This window comes from Suricata suricatta, chromosome 8 (genome assembly GCF_006229205.1).
Source record: "Suricata suricatta isolate VVHF042 chromosome 8, meerkat_22Aug2017_6uvM2_HiC, whole genome shotgun sequence".
Classification (NCBI taxonomy): Eukaryota; Metazoa; Chordata; class Mammalia; order Carnivora; family Herpestidae; genus Suricata; species Suricata suricatta.
Genome location: NC_043707.1, coordinates 88,146,966 through 88,171,354, shown reverse-complemented (window position 1 = coordinate 88,171,354; position 24,389 = coordinate 88,146,966). Strand labels below are relative to the sequence as shown.

At 36.3% G+C, this 24,389-nt stretch overlaps 1 protein-coding gene and 1 pseudogene across 6 annotated transcripts in view; one reads left to right on the top strand and one right to left on the bottom strand.

Moving 5' to 3' along the window:
* MIER1 (MIER1 transcriptional regulator) overlaps positions 1 to 24,389 on the top strand; it is a 59,518-nt gene that overhangs the window by 5,295 nt on the left and 29,834 nt on the right. For 2 of the 6 annotated variants that reach the window (XM_029949553.1, XM_029949554.1), the window contains 2 exons: positions 9,945 to 9,969; positions 14,805 to 14,950. In XM_029949553.1, the coding sequence (XP_029805413.1) occupies positions 9,945 to 9,969; positions 14,805 to 14,950 (171 nt within the window). Of the gene's footprint in view, positions 1 to 74; positions 252 to 9,944; positions 9,970 to 10,098; positions 10,136 to 14,804; positions 14,951 to 20,573; positions 20,690 to 24,389 lie in introns of those variants that run through there. The other 4 variants (XM_029949556.1, XM_029949552.1, XM_029949555.1 and 1 more) reach the window with 4 other exon arrangements.
* LOC115299998 lies at positions 21,960 to 22,902 on the bottom strand (annotated as a pseudogene).

Sequence of the window (24,389 nt, the reverse complement as noted above, 5' to 3'; positions counted from 1 at the left end):
CTGCGCGCGGGCGCGCGGGCCTTTTCCCTCCAGTCCTGCTCGGCCGGGGCGCCGCGAGGGGGCGGAGTGGGGTGTGGTGGGCGCGCTCGGGCGGCTCCTGCGCGTTCCCGCCGAGGCAGCGGCGGCGGGAGCGGCAGAGACGGCGGCGGCGGCTGGAGTCCCGTTGCCGAGTCTCACATCCGGGTTCTGGCCGTGACCCAGCTGCGGCCGCCGCGGAGATGTGACCCGTCAGTACGGCAAATATGGCGGAGGTAAGGGAGCGAGCTCCCCCTCCCCGTCCCGGAGCCGGGCGCCCCGGGGCCCTGGTCGGGGAGGAGTGGAGTGGGCCTGGCTAGGAGAGGCCCAGCCCTGCTGGCGCCACTGCCCACCTGTTGTCCGCAACAGGCCGCGCTCTGGGCGGGAGCTTTCCTTGGAACTTAGTTGGGATGGGTCCGGGGGTAGGAGGAAGCGGAGGCGTTAGTTGGACTTCGGGGGCAGTTTGAAGGGTCGAGTGCTGCGTAGTAGTGCGTGCGGAGAGGGGCGAGGGCGAGTGGGCGCCCGCCAGGCAGGGGCGCCGGTGGCGCAACTTCGCCGGCCGGTGCTAGGGGCCAAGAGAGAGGAGCTGCTGCTTCCTCTTCTTGCGAAGTTTCTTCCCTCCCTCACCGAGATGCTGTTGCGCCCTTCCGTGTCACCCCCACCCGTTTGCTACTGACATCCAGTCTGTGTTGATGGGGAAAACGTAAGGCTGAATGGCTTTTAATTCTCATTTTACTTACGGTGCTAAGATGATCGTGGAGAAATAGACGTAGCCCTTCGCGATCCGGCCCTTTAGGTTGGGGGAGTCCCCCTGAATCTCCGAATAGTTCCATTCCTCCCGATGGTAGAACCTCTTTTTATGTTTCAGAAGAGTTGCTTTTTCTATCCGCCCCCCCCCCCCCCGTTCACTCTCCAGGCATCCCCCTCCTCACCCCATTCCTATCAAGGCTATCTATTATTTTCTTTCTCTCTTTCTTCCCCCCTTTATGGGAGATTTTAACCCCCCTTTTTTTTCCAGTAAATGAGCCCCCTTTCGTCGGCGGTAACTGTTTTATATTTTGGGCCTCAAATCGTGCCAAATAACCGCTGTTATGATTCATTGAAACTTAGGGTTATACCACTGGATATTTAAATTTTTGTTTCTGATTTAAACCTTCAAACATTTGATTTTTTTTCCCCAATACTTTCCCCCCTTACCCTTGTCGTTATTCCTTATCCCCTGGAGTTTAAGAAGTGATAGTATTTGGAGTTTTAAGTTTACTTTGAGTAAGAGCCTCCCTAAATGATAAGTCATTTCTTCTGTATGAATTACCATTTTCATGGGCTCAGGCACTTCAAAACAGATTCAGGAATCGGAAAAAAAAAATTTAACCATCCAGCGCCCCTATTTTTGTCTTTATTATTTGCTATATGAAGTCATTGGTGAGTTAGATGAGTGCGTTAGGTAATATCGTAAATACCTCCTTTTAAAATTTGGGATAGAGAAACGTATAGATGATGGAAAAATATTAATATGGGTGCTTTTTCATGTACCTGTTGAGTGGAAGGACCTAAAAGTTAGCCGTTTTGTAGAATTGCTCTTAGGGTGCTCCTTCTGCTTTTCTTTTGGAAACTAGCTTTATACTTACACATACTGAAGTATTTGCTGTTACAGGAAGAGGAGATTCACTGTAGCAAGAGTTGGCTGCCAGTAATCTTTAGTACTTCTGATGTAAAACTAAATTTAGATCTTAGATTTATTTCCATTTCTTTTGTTCTTTGTGGTTAAAGAATTGTATTTCAAGGCACATGAGTTGGAGAAAACCTAGTACTTTGTATTTCATTTAAATGTGACTTGGATTCATTCCACTGGGCTGAAGGAATTTTAGTCCTGGTAAGATTTTTAAGTGTTTCTTTTTGTTTTTAGTGTAAGTTGGGGAAAGGGTTGTACGTAGCTGGATTTACCTACATTTTGTTAAATAGTATTCAGTGGATTCCTCCTTTTAGTGAATGCTTGTTAGATAGGCAACAGTGTACTTACTGTTAACAGGTTGTGTGGTTTCTTACCTCTCCGAGCTGCTCACAGTGGCTTAAGCTTTAAGTTTTGTAGTCCTATTTTAAGGCTAAGGCAAGCTGTTATTGAAGGAAAATAACTTTGTTTTTGAAAATACAGTGAAATTTAAGTTTAGAAAAGTTCACCCAGAAATTTTAACTGCCCAGCATACTGAAAACTTCAGGTGTAAATAGAAGTATATTAATATTCTTGTTATGGAAATTAAAGATGGTTTCATCAATATAAGAGAGTTATAGAGAGTTAATATAGTTAATATAAGAGAGAGTTAATATAGTGTTAAGAGAGGAATAGCAATATTTTGAGTCACTAATAATTTCCTAATATTTTCAAGGGTATGTTTTAGTTTCCTTAAAAATTGCATTACTTGAAAAATGGAACTCTCATGTTCAGTAGGAACACATTGGTTCCATTTCAAGAAGAGTAAACCTGAACTTTGTTTTCAGTGAATTTATTTTTAAAAATTTGTCTTTTAGTGTTGGATAGTTTCGTTTTTAGTGAATATAGAGAAAGAATGTGGAAACCTTCATTCATCTGTGTCCTACAAAATATCTAAAACAGGCAAAGAGGTGAAAAGTAAAATTAATTTGTATTGTTCCAATCTCAATATTTTAGTAATTAGGATGATTTTAGAGACTAGTCATTTTTTAAAAATAGATGGAGAAAAATGCTTGATGTATAGAGTGTTTTTACTTTTATATGAACACTCAGGAGAGTGCCAATATAAAGCATGTGGTAAAATAAATCAGATGTGTTATTGTACTTTTGGTTAAGTAGACCTGAGCATTGAAGCTGACTGGTGAAATAACAGAAAATGCAAGGCAGCAATATACGTTTATTTGATAAATCTGAAGGGAAAACAGGTTATTGAAGAAGCCTGTCTCCAGAGAAAAATGTCGATATGCTTCTGGGTTTGTTGTTGTTATTTCGTATGTAGGAGAATGACCCTGACCTTGTTTTTCCAGAAAAATGTTTAATTCTTGAATACAAATTGATTTAGATGTGAATAGAATATACTGATTTTTCATACTTGATCTGATCATCTAGGCAGTCCATAAGTAGGAAGTCTGTGTTTAATGGTTCCTCAAATGGTGCTAACATGAAGAACAGATTTAATGTGCTTAGAAGAAATGGCACATACTCCTTTTCTTAACAGTTTTTAGTAATATTTCTCATTGCTTATTATCCCTTAAAATTACTTATCAACCTTCTAAAAGGAGGTTCTCCTAGTCACACTTGAAGGAAATTACAGGGTAGTTGCAGTTTTACAAAGGCAATGGGAAAGAAAGAATAAGAGGAAGAAATAGTTGATCCTTTGGGTTTTATAAGAAATGTGGTATAGGGACCTTTGGGAATGAACAATTTTTCTGTTATTTCAGTTTGTAAACACATAAGGGACTTTTCTTCTCCAGGAAAAAGAAAAAGCCACAACATAGTGCAAGACCTATCTTTTCACCTAGGCCATATTGCTATCATAGAAAGAGAAGATTTAGTGAACCTGCTTTTCTATATTAGTTTTAAGTATTTAAACATTTCCAAAAACAATACATAATCTGTTTATTCACTGCCTTATCTATTTGTTTATTTCTCTGGAAAACACACTCCTTGCTTAGTGATTTTTAGTGTATTTGGATTTCATTTTTTAAGGAAATAGGATCATCTTTACCATTCTTCTGATAGTGTTAATTTCTATTCTAAAAAAAACTTGTCTCACTGCAGTGGATTTAGGCCCTAAATAGTTCTTTATGGTGATAATGAACTTTTTAGTATTTATACTTGAGTATATTTAGGATTTATCCAGAGTTATTAAGAAGACCTCTAGATAAATGTATGAGAATCTAATTCAGAAGGAGAAATAAAGTGCTTGGTAAGGTAGAAAAGGTTGGTTGGAGAATATATAGATGTGGATTACTATTAGAGAAATTTTTTACAGGAGACTAATCAGTTTCTAAAATCAGAAATAAAACACTAGGGTGCCTGGATGGCTCTGTCGGTTGAACTTCAACTTTGACTCAGGTCGTGATCTTATGGTTTGTGAGTCTGAGCCCCACCTTGGGCTCGCGGAAAACCTACATTTGATCCTCTGTCCACCTCTCTCTCTTTGCCCCTCCGCTGCTTGTGTGCTCTCTTAAAAATTAATAAACATTAAAAAAAAATCAAACACTGCCATTGAAGTAAGAAACTGAAATTTCTTGCTTGAAATTAGCTTGAGTCCCTGTATAAAATTCAAAGATTTGCAAATGGTTTCAAAATTCATTGCAGTGATAAAATTGTTCAAGTACCAGACATCATTCTGTTTGACTTATTCTATGGCTTATAAGAATGACTGTTAAATTATGCTTGTGTGGATATGAAATTCATAAAGTAGCACCTCCTAAAAAGCTTATTGCAAATTGAGATTTTTTCCCCAAAAGTCCTAGATTGAAAAAAATCAGTTCAGAAGACGCTGTTATACATATACCCCATCCCTTTAGCTAAGTATTCCTTAGTAGTGTTATGTCTTTTGAGCGGTTCATAATAAAAGTAAAGAACTTAGATCTCAAAAGGAATTGAATATATTGACATCTAAATTTTTCTTAGAGAAAATGAAACTGAGCAGAGAATTGATGCAGTTTGTCCTAAGTTGTGCAGTTAAGTTAGGCTGTTGCACAATTAAATGTGGAAGGTAGGATTCTGAATTCCTAGTGCTTAATAATAGCAATTCATCCTCTGAATTATTACTACTGTAGTCAGTATACTAGTTTTACCAACAAGACTTTCTTAATCTTTTTTATGCCCCAGAATTCCTGAGGTGAAAGTTAAGTGACTTAGTTTTGTATGAAGAAGAGAAATGGTGAGCACAGTTCCCCTGTCTTCTCTACCTGGAGGAGGGCCTCTAACTCCTTCATGGCTTCTGTCCCCATCACTAGGAGAACCTCTGACTTAGTGTCTACATTACTGAGCAGGTGATGATACCAAAGAAATGGTAGTGTAGTTCAGACAGTTATGTTTATTTGAAAATATGCTTTTGATTGCCTGGAATATATGAATCTAATGATTATTTCATGTTAAACTACCTCACTTTTTTTAATGGTTATATTCTAGATTACCATGTTCTAGAGAAACATTTGAAGAAATCTGAGGCATTGAATATTTGTTACAATATTAGCAACTTGATTAACTAAATCATATTTGTGGTAAAGGTATAAAAGTTAACTGTTGATTTTTTAATTTGATTTAGCCTATTATACCCTGTGTGACTTTCTAGTTATGTTTCCTATCTCGGATAATTATGTATGCACCTAAAAGAAAACTAGGTTATTTTTCTAAATTATGTACTTGTTTAAAATAAAAAGTGGCAAGTAGTAGGTTTTCTTAAAAATCTAAAAGTAGAGAAAGGAAATGAAAATTGTGCATAATTCCATAAGATAATCTCCACTGACTTAAAAAAAAAACAAAAACAAAAACCCAGGGCACCAGGGTGGCTCAGTCAGTTAAGCCTCTGATTTCAGCTCAGGTCATGATCTCACGGTTCATGGGTTTGAGCCCCACATTGGGCTCTGTGTTGACAGCTTGGAGCCTGGAGCCTGCTTCAGATTCTGTGTCTCCCTCTCTCTCTACCACTCCCCTGCTCGTGCTCTGCTCGCTCTCTCTCTCAAAAATAAGTAAACATTAAAATAATAATAATAAATAAATAAAAACAGTAATACTAACAAGTGGTTAGAAAATTCCAGGAGTATAGAAAGGTATAAAATGAAAAAAAACCTTTCCCCAACCCATTCCCTAGAGGTAACTGTTACAGGTTTTTGTGTATGCTTCTGGAGAAAAAAAAAAATTTCATTTATATTCCAGTCCAATTTACCTCCTTTCCTACTTTTTTAAAAACTCAAATATATGTGTGAATGAACAAATGTTTTTTGCATTTATTTTTCTCATTCACCACAGACTTTTGTCTCTTTTTAATGGAGTGATAGTGTTTTGTTGCTTGGAAGAACTGTATTTTGTTTCTAACTAGTTAAATGATAGACTTGAAAATTTTTTCCCCAACTTCTTGCTATGAACCACTTTATGGTAATGACTATTAAATACATATCTTGGTCTGCTTTCTTAGGCATACTAGTAGGGTAATTTCATATTAGCAAAATGGTCACTAGAAGAGTTAAACCAACTCGTATTTTTCTACCATTAATGTAGGAGTGCATTTTAAATACATTTTGAAAAAAAATTTTTAAGTGTTTTATTTATTGTTGAGACAGAGAGAGACAGCATGAGCAGGGAGGGGCAGAGAGAGAGGGAGACAGACTCTGAAGCAGGCTCCAGGCTCTGAGCTGTCAGCACAGAGCCTGATGCGGGGCTTGAACCCACGAACATGAGATCATTACCTTAGATGAAGTCAGAGGCTTAACCAACTGAGCCACCCAGGCGCCCCTTAAATACATTTTAATCTCTAATGAAAAATTTTTACTGTTTGCATTTTCTAGTTTGTGTCTTTTCTAAAAATAGGTACAGCTACAAATGACTGCCTATTTAACAGCTTGTTTTAAACAGGTACTAATTTGTGCATCATTAATTGTAGATGTTGCAGGTTTTCCAGAAAGATATTGTTAAAGATACCTCTTCCTAAATAGACATAGATAATAGTCTGACATGACAGACGATAACTTGCAGTCACATTTTAAACATGCTTTGAATAGTTGAAAACCATTAAAAAAAAAAAAGTAAGGGTAAGGAAGGAGAGAGGTAAAGAGAAAAAAAATTTAATATAGTTGTTTGCTTAGAAGGTATAGAGTATTCAGGTACTAGACTTCAGTTTCACCTTCACTATTTACTATCAAGGTTTAATCAAGTCACTTTCTCTCCCTGGGTTTGCTAATCTATAAAACGATGTTGGAAGAGCAGGTATTCTTGCCTGGTATATAGTCATGATCCAGTAACTTTATGCCTTTGAAAATATGTAGTACTATATAAGCGTAAGCTGGTTTGTTCTTCTTCTAAATACTTAAATAAAAAATGCTCACGTTCTGTACTTACATTTCCTGTATTATGATACTGAACTCTTATTTTGAAAAATAATTATTTTGTGTGCAATTGGGACAAAAGTAATGTTTGCAGTAGAAACTTTTTGAATGCCAGTTTTCCAGAAGGTCAATTTTTTAATTAATTGAATATAATAAGCTTTCAAGAAACAAATCTCATTCTCAGCCACCCCAAACTGAAACAGTGGAATTATATTTTGAACATAGAATACTAAAATGTCTGCCTTGAGGCAAATCACTGCTCCCCTTCCCTATCCTAATCTAGGTAACACATCAGTCTGATTACAATTCTTGAAACATTCCAGTATTTCTGATGTAAAAGTATCATTAATGCTATCTTTGAATACTGTGTGTTCTCCTTTTTGCCAGCTAAACGTACAAACAATACCAGTCCTCCAAATATTTGGTATCTTAATTAACGGAAAATATTTGGGACCTTTTTCAGAACTTTAAAGTGATAGATAACTTTACCAATAAAACAACAATTAGTATGGTATTGGCAGTCATTACTCTCTGAAGCCTTTTAAAAACTGCAACACCATTCACAATTCAGGGTCTTTGTTATTGCCAATATCTAACATCAGTGAAAATGTACCTTTTATTTTTCAGAAGAATAACATTTTTAATCAGAAACCCCTTGTTGTCAGAAAACTATTAAGTGGAATAATTATTGGAGTGTTCAAAAAGAACTAAATGCTCAAAGAGCCATTTCTCTTAGGCTCCTAATTTGAAAGAAATGCTGATTTTCTTGTTTCTGCAATGCAAATCATTTCAAAAGTTTACTAAAAAAGAAAAACAGTGCCGTGAGGCTACTTTGTGAGTGTGGGGAACTGGGACCAGATTAAGATAGTCATAGTTGCTGTAGCCATGCAGGATATAAAAGTGGATTAATATTTTAAAATACTGATTCGCTGTGTACTAATTTGTGTGGTGGTTGTATCCATTTTGAGCTAGAAGTGTGTTGCTCTGCCCATAAGTGTTAAGCAAGCTAGAAACCCTTTTTATAGTTACATTACTCCATCATCCTGCTGTTTAGCTTCCTATTAGAGGAATGGAATTAAAAAGTAGCACTGTGTTGACTCGGTTGTAGCAGAGTAACTTTTAAGTAAAGATAGTGGTGTGACACTTGAAAATATAATACTGAATACTGTCAGTCTTTTGTTGAAATAAGTTGATGTTATAGTCAAGAGCCAGTCTAAGAATTAAAAGGGAGAATAAATACCACCTTTGGAAAGTGTGCTTCAAAAGAACCTAAGTCGCCATATACAATCGAGAATGTCATACTTAATACAATAGCATACCGTGGACAGTTTTCAAAATAGAATTTTAACACCTTATAAGAAATTTGTCTTAGATGCTTAGCTTTTGAAAAATTGGGCACTTTCCTCGTTTTATTTTCTTCTTGGCTCTCTTCCCCATTACTTAGCAGAAAGAAGGGAAATAGAGATCTTCCTTATGATGGGGTTATATCCTGATAAACCTATCATAAATTGAAAATATCGTTAAGTCAGAAGTGCATTTAATATACCTAACCTACTGAATGAACATCATAGCTTACCTCACGCATGCTTAGAACACTTACATTAGCCTACAGTTGGGCAGAATCCTCTAACACAAAGCCTGTTTCATAACCAAGTGTTGAATATCTCATGTACTTTATTGAATACTAGACTGAAAGTGAACATCAGAAAGGTTGTATGGGTTCACAATGGTTATAAGTGTATTGGTTGTTTGCTCTCATGATTGCATGCCTGACTGGGAGCTGTAACTCACTGCCACTGCCCAGTATCACAAGATAGTATCATACCACATGTTGCTAGTCCAGGAAAAGATCAATATTCAAACTTAGGTTTCTACTAAACAGGTATTGCTTTTGCACTATCATTAAGTTGAAAAATCTTAAGTTGAGCCATAATTGTCAGGGACCGTGTGCTAGAATAACTCACTCTTTCTTTGCTAATAATTTTGGGCTTCCAGCGTCTCTGACTTCTAATGTGCATAAAACATCTCTGAATGAATAGGAAAGGTTTTAACTATAAAGCATATGTATTTGAAGCACCTTGAGTTTTTGTTATATATTTATAGAGGTTTATGTTTTTAGATGATTGTTTATAATTGTGAATTAACTGAATTTAGGTAAAATAATCACCTGAAACTGTCAAGTGGTCATATTACCAGAATAAGTTGCTAACAATTTTATCTTTAAATTTACTAAATGCTTATAGTTAAATTTATGAGGGGGTAGAATGCTACAGTAGAAGCAGTATTATAATTGGGGATATTTGCGATTTTTCCATCAGAGAACTTAACCTCTCTAGACTTTAGCTTGAAGGTTACTAATTCTGTGATAATTTTTAAATGTTTGTAAAGTTAACCTAATGTACTATTTGGTGCTTAATAACATTTTACTTTTTCCCTCTACTTTCCTACAACATAATTTTTATTTAAAATAATGTCTTAGTGTTTTTGCCTCCCTTTTTTCACATATTTTAAGCCAGAGACCAGCTTGATAGTGAACCTTGTGTGTAATTTCCCCTGTATTGATAAGAGAAAATATTTCAGAAAGTTCTAAGATCTAAAATCAGATCTTTTAAGCTGCATATGTTATAAGACCCATATTTCCCTTTAAAATCTAAATCAATTTCTTATTATTGTCTTTGTTTCTAGATTCAGGAGTGTTTGGAATTCCTCTGTGTTTAAATAAACATAATGTCAGAGAAAGGATTATATGGAAGGTTTTAGTTTGTCTTAGATAATCCAGACGTAAAAACTGATTTTTGGTGTCAAACTAGTCCTTGAATAATTCCTGTAAAGATTTACTATGCAAAGATGCTAATTTTTCTTCTTTTCTCCCCCCTCCTCAGCCATCTGTTGAGTCTTCAAGTCCAGGTAAGTATTTTCTATATCTTCTATAATTTCTGTTTGACTAACATTTGTCCTATTATAAAAAGCCTAGAGGAGTTAGACTGTCATCTGACTTGCTTTTCTTCTGAATGCTTCTTTTCTCTGGGGAAAAAGAAATGGATGAAATGTTTGACTGCCCATGAAAGTACAGGTGAGGCTGCTGTGAGTTCAACCTCATGACTACTTGTGGGTTCACTTCTTTTATGAATTACTAAGTGTATTTCTTACAGTTTTTAATTGGTATTTGACTTCAAGTGTATAAAGTGTGTTTTTTCAAAAGGAGTCACTAATTTGAAGATATTTACTTGTATATTATATAGGAAGCTCAGAGTATTTGAGAAAAATGCATTTAGTGAGGGAGAAAAAATATAAGCAGAACATTCAAAAATGAATATTCAGTGTTGTAAATTAAGGTTATGTTTAGATTTGAGTAGGATCAAATTTTACCCTCAGACCATATAGTTTTGGCATTCTATATTCTCTTCCAAATATAGTACAGGTTCATTTTTTTCCTTAGAGTTTGCAAATGTGATTTTAAGAATATTTTTTTCTTTCTAATGTTTGTTGATTTTTGAGAGAGAGAGAGAGAGAGAGACAGGGCATGAGCAGGGAAGGGGCAGAGGGAGAGAGGGAGACACACAATCTGAAACAGGCTCCAGGCTCTGAGCTGTCAGCATGGAGTCTGACATGGGGCTCAAACTCGAGAATGGCAAGAACATGACTTGAGCCAAAGTTGGACACTCAACCGACTTAGCCACCCAGGCGCCCCCACAAACATGTGACCTTTGACCCATATGTGGGCTACAAGTGTTTTTTTGGCCAGTGTAGTGATCTTAAAACTTAAAATATTTTATATAAAATCTGAATTTAGGTTTCTCATGATTAGTTGGAGGCTCTAGCACCACTGGGTACAGCATTCCTTTAGAGCAACAGTTAGTTGGAACTAAATAGCATAGCAGTCAGAAAGAGGCAGTCTTTGCCTCTGTGTCCAGGGACTTCACCAAGAGAGAGGACTGCCTTCTACAATGGAGTACCTGTAAGGAACAGTACAATATAGCTGAAGGGTCATAAAGGGTGCTCTCTGAGGCAGAGCAATGGTTTCTTTGAAATATTTCATATATATTGAATAATTAGGTATGATACATTACTGAATTTTCCAGATTATTAAAGCAATCTTTCTATGATGTAAGTTTTAGAAGACGTGTTTGTAGTAATGCTTTATATATGCCTTTTTTAATGGTTTAGGGTTCTTACTATGAACACAAATAGTTGTACTCTATGTGATACAATGTATCAAGAAAGAGTTGGATTAGAATACCTCCAGATATCTTTAAATGACTAGTGTGCTCAATTGACTGTGAGTTTTGTCATATTTATTTCAGCTGCAAATGTTTTACTCTTCCTAATAGGCTTGGAAGTAAAGTATATTAGACGTTGTGACATTTCTGAAACTCAAGGATTTTTTATTTTTAACTTCTTAGTTTATAAATATGTTCTGAATGGTTGAGGTTGGAAGTAATCTGACCTCAGATAAATAGAAGATTATTGTTTCCCTTTTAGGACATGGAATTAGACTGAATTTTTTTTTTCTTTCAAAAACAGACATGTTTTTCATCGAGAAAGTGGGTTCTAGTTGTTTTTGTTAATGTCACATTGCCAATAGACTAAGTTTTAGATATTTTTCAATGGATTTTGAGGAATACATCAGGTAATACATAAGCACAAAAACAGTACTTCAAAAGTGGTACTAATAAATGGCTTTATCAGTTTCCATTGCATTTGAATTGGTCTAGGCTGAACTGGAAGGATAGTGGAGCCTGAAGAATTCAAGTGTCTGATGGCCTTTATTGCTTGCTGAATGCGTATACAAAGAGATTGATTTTTTTGTTTTTGGACTAAGGAAGATCTTTTGAAGTAGATAGTGTTTGTAATATCAAGCTTCTGCCCAAGGGAATATTATTCTTATAATGCTAATTGTGGGCAGTTAACAGAAGTTGGTGGGAAAAATTAAGAATAGAGACTTCATGTAGAAAAAGTTTTGGTCCACTGGTAAGAGGCTGTGTCCTTTGTGACATCTGTACTTTGGAATTGATGTTAGTAATAAGAGTCACAAGACCCAGGCTCGGTAGCTTGTCTACGGACTTTCCCAGTATAGATCTGTGGAGGTAAAATACAGGGCTTTACCTGTAAGAATAGTAGCCATTAGAAGTAGGGATTTAGGGAATGGAAGGAAATAAAATGATGAAATGAATATACATGATATATATTAAGTTTAATTTATCTTTTGAATCTTTGAAAAGATATGATACCTTAGTAATTTTGTAATATAGTACAGTTTTATTTCCAAGCTGATGCTTACCTTAACTCTGAAGCAAAACATTTATTTACACAAAGCACCAAACTCCCCGTCCCTAATAATTTATTTTGGGGACTCTGACCTCTAGGAGACAACCTAATAATAGGCCTAGTAATTAACGAAAGGAAAATAGTTAATTGGTCTCAACAAGGCAAAAATAAGTAAAACCAAGAAGTCAGATAAAGGCAAGACAGGAAGTGAAAGTTAGAAAACAGTATGGTATATTTATTGAGAGGATTGGAGTGAGAAGGGGGAAAGGCTCACCCACAATTTGTTATTTCTTGTACTGAGAGGGTGAAATGGCAAAGCTTTATATATAAATGGCTTTGCAAATAATGACAAAAAATGGGAGCCTTCAGGTAAGTAGCATAACATAACTTGGTGCTGTGTACTCATGTGAGCTTGTTTGTTTTTGTTTTAGTTGGTAAAAGAGTATAAGTAGTTAGGAATTAAGCATAATTATTTTTTTACAGTATTTGCATTCAATAGGAATTAGGATAATAGTATACAAAGTTATGGTGTGCAGTTGTTTTAGGATCTTCTTGCCTACAAAGGAGAAGAAAAGTATAGCATCATTTGTAAGAAAATATGATTATTGACTAAGTGTCCTAGAATATTGCTGGGTGAACTGGAAAGTTTTGGGAACGTTTTTCATTAAAAACTCAAAAAGAAGAAATAATGATTGGGTCAGAAAGCTACAACTAAATTAGTGGTTCTCGAACTGTTCTCTTCATGAAACTTTTGTGTCTAGTCCCTCAGCCAGTACCAAGATGCTCTATTAAAATTATGCCATGCTTTTCTTAATTGTCCAAAGAAATTAGTATACTTTTCTGAATGTTTTTATTTTGTAAATCATTCTAAAACTTCGGTAGTTTGTTAACTTATCTGTACTATAAAGTGATTCCCGATTTAGAAATAATACACTAATTATTTTATATTTTATATTTAATATCAGTGTTATGTTCCTCAAAGAGCAGAATGACTTTTAAGTGCTTCACCATCTGACCTGGCTTGCATCTTAGTAAAAATAGGTTGTCTTCAGGTGTTTTTTTGAGGCAAGATACCTAATGTCTCTGAGGCTGTGGTTTGCAGGAGGCTTAGAGTGCAGTAAAAGCACAGGCATTGGAATTAGCAGGCCCAGGATTCAAATTCCGTCCTTGCCACCTACTGGCTCTACGAGTTTAAACATGCTGCTTAAACTCCCTGAACCTCAAATTTTGGTTTTATTCAAGGTTTTATTTGAAGATTAAATGAGATACAATGTAGATGAAGTGCTTAAGCCATAGTGTTTGGCACACAGTAAACAGAAAATGATGTTTACACTGAAAATATAGGGAGATGACAAGAGCCCTGACCCTTGAGCATCCCTTTATCCCTAATAGTTTGGTTTTCAAGAATTCAACCTCTAATGCTTTGTTTTACTTATTCGTTCTCTTACTGGACTGAAGGAGGAGCATACTGATGTAATTTATTACTAGTTAATGGTTTTAACCTTTATTATTTATTAATTAATATAACTTTTTAACAGTTTAAGTTGATATAAGAAACTGCTAACTGATTTTTAAATGTTAAATAACTCATTTATTTGTATAAAAAGATGCATATGCAAACTTAAGTCCAGGTGTGGCAATAGCCAAATGTGGGGGAAGTTTATAGAATGTATATGCCGAGCATTTGCAATCTGCAATTATAGGCTTGACCCTATTGAGTACAGCAGTATTCCCTAGCCAGCAGACTAAAAATAGACTAGCTTACACATCAGTAAGCTATTAGATTATTTTTAGTGAGTTCATAGAGTTCTGTATGCAATTTTAATGAATGTTGCTTTTATATTCTCTATCTGAATTATTTCAGACCAAAATCAGCTAAGTAAATTAAGGACAGCTACCTCTTTGTTAAAATATATTTCCTTGGAAGTGGTAATAGAATAATATTTGAGTGCAGCTGTATTTTCATTAGACTGTATATTCAGATGACTGTATATCTCACATGATTATTCTCATGGGTCATAAGGACTCGTACTCATTGGGTCTATTAAATATCAGTCAAATGATTAAGAATTGTGATATTTCCCACATGAATTACCATTCTACCTTGATGTGATTTATTATTCTTTACGACTGAAATTTCATATTTAGAATATGACAGGATTCTTTTTAAGAGCTGCACACATTTTTTTTTAAGGCTATACTTCCCCCACCCCTACCAGTTGCTGCATTAAATATGAATATTTAATAGGTGAAACAAGACAAAAAGTAACCTTTTAGAGAAGAGATTTTTTTCAGGGACAGAATGATGAGTAAGGGCAAGAATTTTAGAAAACAAATAATACTCGATGTGCATAGCTTTTCCCTGATACTTTTGTTTGACCTGCATTCAACTTAGATAACATACACATTAAATTAATATTAATAAGATAACACTTAATTTGGCTTACCAAACTTTTTAAAATATTCTTTACCAGGAGGTTCAGCAACATCAGATGACCATGAATTTGATCCGTCAGCTGACATGCTGGTTCATGATTTTGATGATGAACGAACATTAGAAGAGGAAGAAATGATGGAAGGAGAAACAAACTTCAGTTCTGAAATAGAGGATCTTGCAAGGGTAAATAACAGTAAGAGCTAGAGTATGAAGTAGTTTACGGCTTTTTTTTTTTTTTTTGCGGAGAGAAGAAACACTTGAAATTTTCATTCTCTACCTTTGCTTTTGGGGAAGAATGGCATTATATATAATAGTGAAAAATTCTATGTGGTTGTAGGTAGGGTACTTAAAATTTGAAATGAAAGGCATTTTTTTTTAAATGACTATTATGTAGAAGAGAATTAAAATAGTTACATTAGTAAAACCTCATGGGTATCTGGTCAAAAATAGGTTTTAAAAATAATGCTGAATTTCCTTTTACATACCTCTGTCATCCTCTAGTGACTGACCTTTTATTTGTACCCTTTCAGAGCCAGAATTTCTTTTTTTTAATTTAATTTTTAACATTTATTGTTTTTGAGAAACACAAAGAGACAGTGTGAGCAAGGGAGGGGCAGAGAGAGAGCAAGACAGAATCCAAAGCAGCCTCCAGATGCTGAGCTATAGCACAGAGCTCAACATGAGGTTTGAACCCACAAACCATGAGATTATGACCTGAGCTGAAGTTGGATGCTTAACCGACTGAGCCACCCAGGCACTCCAAGCCAGAATTTCATCATGTTTCTCATTTCCCATTTATTCCATAAAGTATTCTGGATAGTTTCTGTCACTTCCTATCAAGATGACCAGTGAGCTTACTATTCTCTTCATCATTTTTCTCTATTCTCAGCCGTATTTAACAATTATTGCTCCCTTTTATTTGAATTCCCGGGTACCCTACTGTCCAGTTTTTCTTACCTGTTTGTTTCTATTCAGTATTCTTTGCAGACTTACTTTCCTTCATCAAAGGTTTAAATTTAAAATTCCCTAATTCTCAGTTCTGGACTTTTCTTCTGTCTGTAAATCAGTGCACCCCAGAATGTAGTGTGAGGGTCAGCTGCTTCAGAATTGCTCATGGACTTAAGAAATGCAGATTCCTATACCTCTCCCCGGGCATATAATTAGAATCTTTGTGGGGTGTATACACCATATTTGAAAACTACTAAGTTAAGTGATCTGTTCTAATCCATTCCCATGGTGTCCATATTCTTTATTTTTCTAGCATTAATATATTCCCTGTCCCTAATTTTAAGCCCCTGCTTGACATTTCTGCTTATATATCTCTGTAGACATCTTTAACTTTTAAGTTTCCAAAGCAGAACTGTTGATTGATCTACTTTCTCCATCTGTTCCTTCCCTGTCTTCAACTGAATAAAAAATGGCACTGTTTTACCTTATTGCCTAAATCACAAATCAGGGAGTCCTCTTCCTTCATTGCCAGTACTCAGTCCTGAGTAAGCCTCTCATTTCTTTCCACAAAGATACCTCTTATCTAACTGTTGTTCTATTTCTGCTGCTACTTTCTAGCCCAGGTCACCATCATTTCTAGCCTAGCCTGTTACCACACCTTCCTAACTGGATTCTCCATTTCCTCTTTTAAAGCCATTCTTCCCTCCAGTATGTTTATATAATAGTCATGATGGTATTTTCAAAATATAAATACATTTGTGTCAGGCTTTTATTTACAAGTCTTTAGTGGCTTCTTCCTATTACATGGGAAGAAAATCCAAATTCCTTGATCTAGCCAGCAAGGCCTCTGTCATGCTATTACATAGCCACATCAACTGCTGCTCTTCTTAGATATGCTGTTTGTTCCTTCTTGCTTCAAGGCCTTTCAGCTCTTTCCTACTCCTCAATGTGTGCTTTCTGACATTGGTTCCTTATCCCCTTAAATCTGGGCTTAATGTTGCCTCCTCGGAATGACCTTACCTGTCCCCAGTTAGCTTCTTTTTATCCACTCTTCCCCATTTAATGCTTTCTTTGTAACACAGTTTGTAATTATATGTTCGTCTGATTTATTGTCTGTATCCTCCTTTAGTTCCATGAGAGGAGGGGCAGTATTTTATTCACCAGTGTATTTTCTGCTACTTAGCAAGAGTGGTCAAACTTTTTGAATGAAAGGATAAATCCCTCTGGTATGCTCTTATTAAAATGTATTGTGTATATAAACTGCTATACTCCATGACAAAAAGAACATATAAAATAAGTAAGATGTAGTGTCAAGCCTTTACACATTTAGAGTACGTAATGTGGAAAAATGAATTCTTGTACTTTTATAGTAATACGTGTTTCTCAATTTAATTTTCATATTGTACTTTTAAAGAATTAGAAAAGGAATTCTGTTACGATCTAGTCAAGCCTTGTCAGATGGTCTTTTTTGGATCTTTTAGTAATTAAAACTCGCTTAATCCACAGTGCCTAAGCAATTCAATATTTTATTATTTTAAGCCAGAAAACAGAATTGATCTTAGTGACAATGATGTATAGTTGTTATAAAAGCTTTTCAAAAATGGGTTAAATAGCACATGAAGAGCCTAGAGTCAAAACTGTTCTTTACAAGAGGCTGGGAAGTCATTCAGAATACCCTTATAGTTTGTTTGAATGATCCAGAACCTATGTGAACATCAAAGAAAATGGTTGATTTAGCAGTCAATCACAGTCACTTCATATATTCATTAAATGGAAGGCAGTTATTTGCCTGTATTTCACAGAAACTTGTATTGCTTTAGATGTATTTTCATTTCTGAATAACCCATCGATGGGATAACACTGAAAGTAGGAAAATCTGATCTATTCCATTTTCTCACACTCTACGTTGTTTAAATAACTGAGTAAATAGTCACTCAGGAGGAGATAATTAGTACAGGTTGTATGGTAAATGATTATTGTTTTTTTGATTTTCTGTTGATAAAAATAGGCTATTACATTTAATTAGTACAAAATTGCTAATGGACTTTACCAAAAGTTTAGGTGTATTATTGTTGTTTTCTATTTCTCCTTTATTCTGCCTCCTCTGGTCTTTTACAGCCTCCCCACATTTGCTTTCAGGTGACCCTTCCTTAGCAAAAAGAATTTAAAATAGAATTATTTATATGGGATATAGAAAGGAAGAGAAAGGGGAACCAGTCTTTTATCATTCTCTTAAAACAGATAGTCTTAGACCTTTTCAGATTCTTCTAACTTTACCTAAGAATAATTAAGGCTTAGGTTTAAGTTGTGCATAATCATCAATGCTTTCCTCTGTAACCTGCAGCTAAGCTAGTTCAGGGTCAGTATGTTGTGTTTCTTAACGTTATAAGCTTTTTTGGTATGAACCAAACCAAACTTGTCTTTGTTTTTATTTATAAAATGAGCCAAATTTTCTCATTGATTATTGATTTTCTCTTATACAAATGAAACATTACAGTTCTGTCAAGAATCAGGTGGGTTTTTTTTATCTGACATGTTAGTTACATGAAATGGACTTTTTATGTAATTTTGACAGAATTCTGACCAGTGATTTATTCAGGAGTTGTAAATAACTGCATGGGGTATAGTTTTAAGTTCGTTCAGTTTGAAATCTAAATTTTTAGGTGAAAAGTAGCTTTTTATAAAAGCTTTGATGTTTGTTGTGTCATTTCAGTACAGTTCAATACAGGATGAATCTTAATATAAACGTAATTATATAAGTTTAGCATTTGAATATTTTAATATAATTAGACCTATAGGTTAGAATTTATTGTGGTGATCTTAGAAGGGGTATATATCAGAATCGTTCCTGTAGTTTGCTACGAGTAGCAATATGCAGGCTGGCTTAACTGTTTTTCAGATGTACTCTTAAAATTCAGTCTTGTTTTGAATGGCACAATTGTAGCAGTCTGTTTGGAGAAGAGGGATCAGGATCAGCTATATCTTTATGTATTTGTATGTTTTAAAAAATCACATTATAACAATATTATAGTTAATACTCACTTTGAAGTGCTAGACAAATACCATCTGTGAATCTCCAGAACTAGAAAATAAAGATTAAAATGTGAGCGTGTTTTTTGAAGTATACACATGACAGGAATTATATAGAATAAAAAGAAACCCTGGTGTGGGGGTTATAAAGAAAAGTTCACTGCCTGCATTCCTTTATAGTTTATTTTATAGTGAAGCCCCAACAACCCCAAGAGGTCGGTTACCTTAGGAACAGTCTCTCTAGTCTAGTCTGGGTGTGTAGTCCCTTATGCCATCCTGGCTGGAAATCAGTCTTTCTTCCTTCTTCCCCTCTTCCTTCAGTAGCATTTACTGTTAAATTGGTTGTGGTACAAGGTATAAGAAGAGTTCTGTGTCCGTACATCAAATGACCCTTGAACAGCCAGTATCTGCTGTTCCGTGCAGTCATTTCTAAAAGACTAATCTGATATGAGGCTGAAGGGACCCACTCCTCTATGGCCAGCTGGTGGACACCACTCCAACCTTAAAATAGTGCTTTTTGGTAACTTTATTGTTTTGAAGTTAAATGGCAGATTTAACTTCAGATAAAATGTCTTTTGAAACATCTGTTCTTTTCACCTCCAGCTAGCTTCCCTTTAGGTTATACAGATATGATTGCCCCTCTTTTTGTTATACTGCTTAGTCAGCTTCTTAAAACACAGTATGAAAGTATAGTCCATGGTCCTGTATTTTTATTCATTTTGTGCTATATCGATATATTTCATATATTTCATTTATTTATTGAGAGAGAGAGAGAGCGAGCACGCCCATGCATGCATGCTTTGCATGCAAGTGAGAGAGGTTGGAGAGAGAAAGAATCCCAAGCAGGCTCCACTCTGTCAGCGCAGAACCCAACATGGAGCTCAGTCCCATGAACGGTGAGGTCATGAACTAAGCTGAAGTCAAGAGTCAGACTCTTAACCAGCTGAGCCACCCAGGCGCCCCTTTCTTATATTTCTTATTCCTTATATTTCTCCAGGCTTTGAGGAAGGCAGTACATATGCATGTTTATGTAAAGGTACTATGAAATAGTTAAATTGTTTGGTTCAGAACTACTGCAAGTGTGTGACTTTGGACAAGTTACTTAACGTCATTAAGGGTCATTGTTACTACAAGAATGATACACATAAAACATTTAACCCACTGTCCTATGTGATAATCACTCAATAAATCTTAGTAGTTATTATTATTCATAAAATTCTCAAAGATACTTGTAACACCCAAACTCTGAAGTTCCACTCCACTTGACCCATAATTTTTTTTCGCTTTGTTTTTCCCATTTCTATACTTCTATACTACAATTGTACGAATGGTAATAAGACACTACTACTTTATTGTGGTGTTTCAGTTTAACTTGAGGAAAGCCCCATATTAGTACCTTATAGAGCACAGACCCTGACAGTATAAGGTAATGAGAGATTATTTGGAACAGGTGACTAGCAGGCCGTCGTATAATAATGTACTGAGTCAGCCACATTTTATTCAGCTTTTAGTCTCTTTTCAGAGGCAAATGACAAAGAACATTTGTTTTATAGGATATCATCACTGTTTATATCAGTATATTTGGAGGCAAATAATAGATATCTATCTTGAACTTACTTAGACAAAATAAGGAATTTAATGTAAGGCTCATGTAATTTTAATAAGGGTGGAGAGATATCTAGTCCTTAGGGACTCAGGTACTACCAGAAGGTATTTTCTGTTTCTGCTGTTCTGCATTTGGCATCCTTTTTCAGACCAACTTTCTTTATATGCTGTCAGTTTCCAGGTCTCCAAGATGTACTGCTTAAGATACTCTGTGTTTTTTTAGCTGCTGTTGGTACAAATCTGGAAACTATGGCCAGGCTTGGGTCGCATGCCCATTCCAAACTTATGGCCAGGAAATGCAGTGATTCCATTTGGATCAGATGCTATATAGTCCAGAAGGTGAGCTCTCAATCAAAATACATGCTTGGAATGGAGGAAGGAACATTCCTAAAAGAAGATGAATAGGGAAATAGAGAAAGGATAGGAGGGGGTGGGGCAGACAACATAAATTATCCTTAGAGTACTTGTTAAATGCTGTGTACATCCTTTAGTGCATAGTAGGGCCATAATAAATGCTACTTAAATTTGAAACTGAGGATTCCTCAGCAAAATTGATTTTGGTTTTTACTGTAGTACATGTAGCCCAGTGTTTGCTGCAAGATCTTCACTCTATATCTTAGTTCAAGTAAGAAAACATACTAACGTCAAACTCTGTCTTGTATTCCTCAGTAGGTCTTGATTGTTGCTTACTAACTTTTTGCTTACTAACTTGATATTAGATGACAGAGGTTAAATTAAAAGTTAATATACCTAAGCAAAGGTATAAAACCACTATATACTTCTGTTGTTAATATTAAGGAAGCATTTCCTCAGTGGAATAGGCAAGGATATTTTGTTTACATATGCTAGAACCCACCTAAAATTCACTTTGAAATTTATTAGAACTTTATTGTTTTTAATTTTTTGTTTTTAATATTTCTCAGAACTGTTTTAAAAGTCATATGAATGTGTATCTGTGTATAAGTGTCTGGAACAGAGATTCAGGGTCACCAAGACCTCTTAATCACCCCTTACTAATGGTTACATCCTGTTGATATTTTCAGGGCCCCTTGAGTTTTTTCTTTACCACATCAACTAATTTAACTCGTTTCAGCTTTGTTGATACTACACATGAACAATAGCAGTGGATTCCAACCTAGCTGTCTCTGGCAAACTAAATCTTTCCTTGCCGAAATCCATCTTGAACACTTTGTTACATGTATAATCTTCCCTAAGCCTTTCCAGTGTCAATCACTTCTCAAATGGAATTAAAAGTAGAGTATAACAATTCCTACTAGAAACGAAGTAAAACTAGAGAAAGTAGGTAAAAATACAAGGTCTTATTTATATTAGTTACTCCAGATGCCTTCTGCATTAATCAGGGTAACCTGTGTATTCATTTTTGTTTCTGAACATGTGCAGTAGTCATTGCCTCCGACTTGAGTGACTTCTTTATCTGCCAGTTCTGTTACTGTCTCTTCATATTCTGTCAAGTTTCCTCTAAATGTATTGTGATCAACCACTCTTGACTCTACGTCTCTGCTTAGTTAACATTAGAAGTGTTGCTAAATTTTTCTTTGAGAAATGAAAAGTGAGTCACATTTTTCTTTTAAGGGAACTTTTTATTGCTTTTGTGTACAGAAGACTCAACAGGATACATTTAGCCCAGCTTGGTGGCCAGCTGTTTGGCCTTTGTCTTTGCTACCTTGGCAGTGTGCGCGACTGACTTTCCATCTAGGATGTTGCCTCCCCAGTCATGGCAGATCTCATCATCTCTGTCATGGTAGTTGGTCCTGATAGCTTCCACCAGCTTAGCCAGAGCTCCTTTGTCTTCCAGGTTAACCTGTGTGAAGGTGACAGTGGTGCAGGTCTTTCTCTGGACCAGGTGGCCTTCCCCTTGATAATGCAGTGGGGAAATCCCCATCTCAACAACACAGGATAGCCAGGAAGACCACCAGCTCAGTGGGATCCCCACAGCTTGTGCAATCACTACCAGCTGAGCTTTCTTGTTTTCCATTAAGGTGGTGACAGTATTAACCCCTGCTGGAAGGACAGACAACCTCTTAATTGGGATATCCCCTTTGTCAGCAGCTTTCTTTTCAGCCTGGGCCAACAGTCTTCTGCTGTTTCTCTTTCATCCTTTTTGGTCTGTATTTGTGAGCCAGCTAACGCAGGTAAGTAGCTCTTTGGTGGCCCAAGGCCTGGGTGAACTCATGAATCTCATGATGTTCTTTTAGACATTTATAGAGAATAGCCCTTTTCTGCTGCAGTCGGATGTAGTGGGGCCATTTGACAAAGCAGGTGGGGTTCCTTTTGGGCTAGATGCCCTGTCCAGTACCAGAATTCTTGATCCTTTTCTCAAACAGCAGATTGACCACCTTCTTGGCTTCCTGTTTCTTCATAACAGCAGGAGTTGGGGCCACCTTATTCCCCTTAGCCTTCTTTCCTTTTGGCATCTTGGGTGGCTGGAAGAGAGCTCAAGTGAATCATACTTCTTAAATGCTTATCTAGGAGGAAGAATTCTTGACCTAACCATGGAAATGAGACATTACACATTCCTGGTAGTGATTAAAAAAAAAAAAAAATTCCATGCAGTTAGTAATTCACTTATCTTTTTGACATGTAACTGACCTGGGTATCAGATGTTAGTGATAAGCTTAATTAAAGATAATAACCAAGCTTTATTACCTCCAAGTCGAAAGAAAATTTGCAGGTATCCTAGACTGTAAGTGGTTCTCAAGGTAGCCTCATAGCAAGAGCATCAGTTTCACCTGGCACATATAAAAAGTGCAGATACTCAGGCCCCACCTCTGCCCTACTATAATAGAAACTCAGATGGGGCCCAGCACTGTTTTGATAAACCCTCAAGGTGATTCTATTGCCCTTGAATACGAGAGACCAAAGGTAGAGAGCCTGAGGACATTTGATTGATGACCTACCTACTTTATATGTTCTTTCAAAATATCAGTTAACTCACATTTATTTATTTATTTATTTAGATTTATTTATTTATTTTAATGGTTTATTGTCAAGAGCACAGCCAGTGCTCTTCCCCACAACTGCCCTCCTCCATGCCCATCACCCCCCCCGCCCCCGTCTCCTTTCCCTCCTCCTTCTTCAGCCTGTTTGTTTTCAGTATTCAAGAGTCTCTCATGATTTGCCTCCCTCCCTCTCCCTAACTTTTTCCCCCCTTCTCCTTCCCATGGTCCCCTGTTAGGTTTCTCCTGGTAGACCTATAAGTGAAAACATATGGTATCTGTCCTTCTCTGCCTGACTTACTTTGCTTAGCAAAAATCAGAGTAATAGCAATCTGTATTAGGGAAGTTCTAAAGATGAGATAGTTATGAAACCACTTCTTCATGAGTTCTTAAGGCCTGTGTAAATGTTAGTTGCAGACTTAGGCTGGAGCTTTTTTGGTGTAGTTCTTATTCGTAGTAGTGACTGCCATTGTCAGACTCTCTAATTTGTGGTACAGAATGAGTTTCTGGAAAATACGAGCTGGGATTAGGACTAGGTATTATAGAAAAGTCTCTCAGGGCATGAGGTTTTTTTCTGCTTGGTTTTCTTCTAAATGTAGTAAACATTCTTACTGGTACTTTTAAAGATCTGTTGAGATTGCATAATACTCTTCCTCTGCTCTTACTCAGAAGAGATATAGAATAAGATGGTGGAATCAAAGCACTTATCACAAATGTGCACATAGAAGACACTTTAGGGCGGCTGTTTGTTATTACTGTGTATACAACCAAACTTTTCTGTATCTTTCTCTTACTTTAGTTTTTTGATTTTGAAGTTCTGTTTTAGTTCTTAAATCCTGATTTTCTAATTCCAAATTTCTGTGTCCTGTACCAGGTCCTTGGTACATGGACTAGATCTCTGTATGGATTAAATCTTTGAACACATCAAGCATTGTTTGTGTTATTCACGTTGAGAAACAGAGTAGGAAATTTCATTTAAGTATGCCAGCGGGTCATTCAGCTGGAGTGGTAGTACCGTACTTATTCCTGTTCCACTTTTCAGGTTGTGGCTGTTGTGGGTCACCAGGGCTCTCAGAATTGAT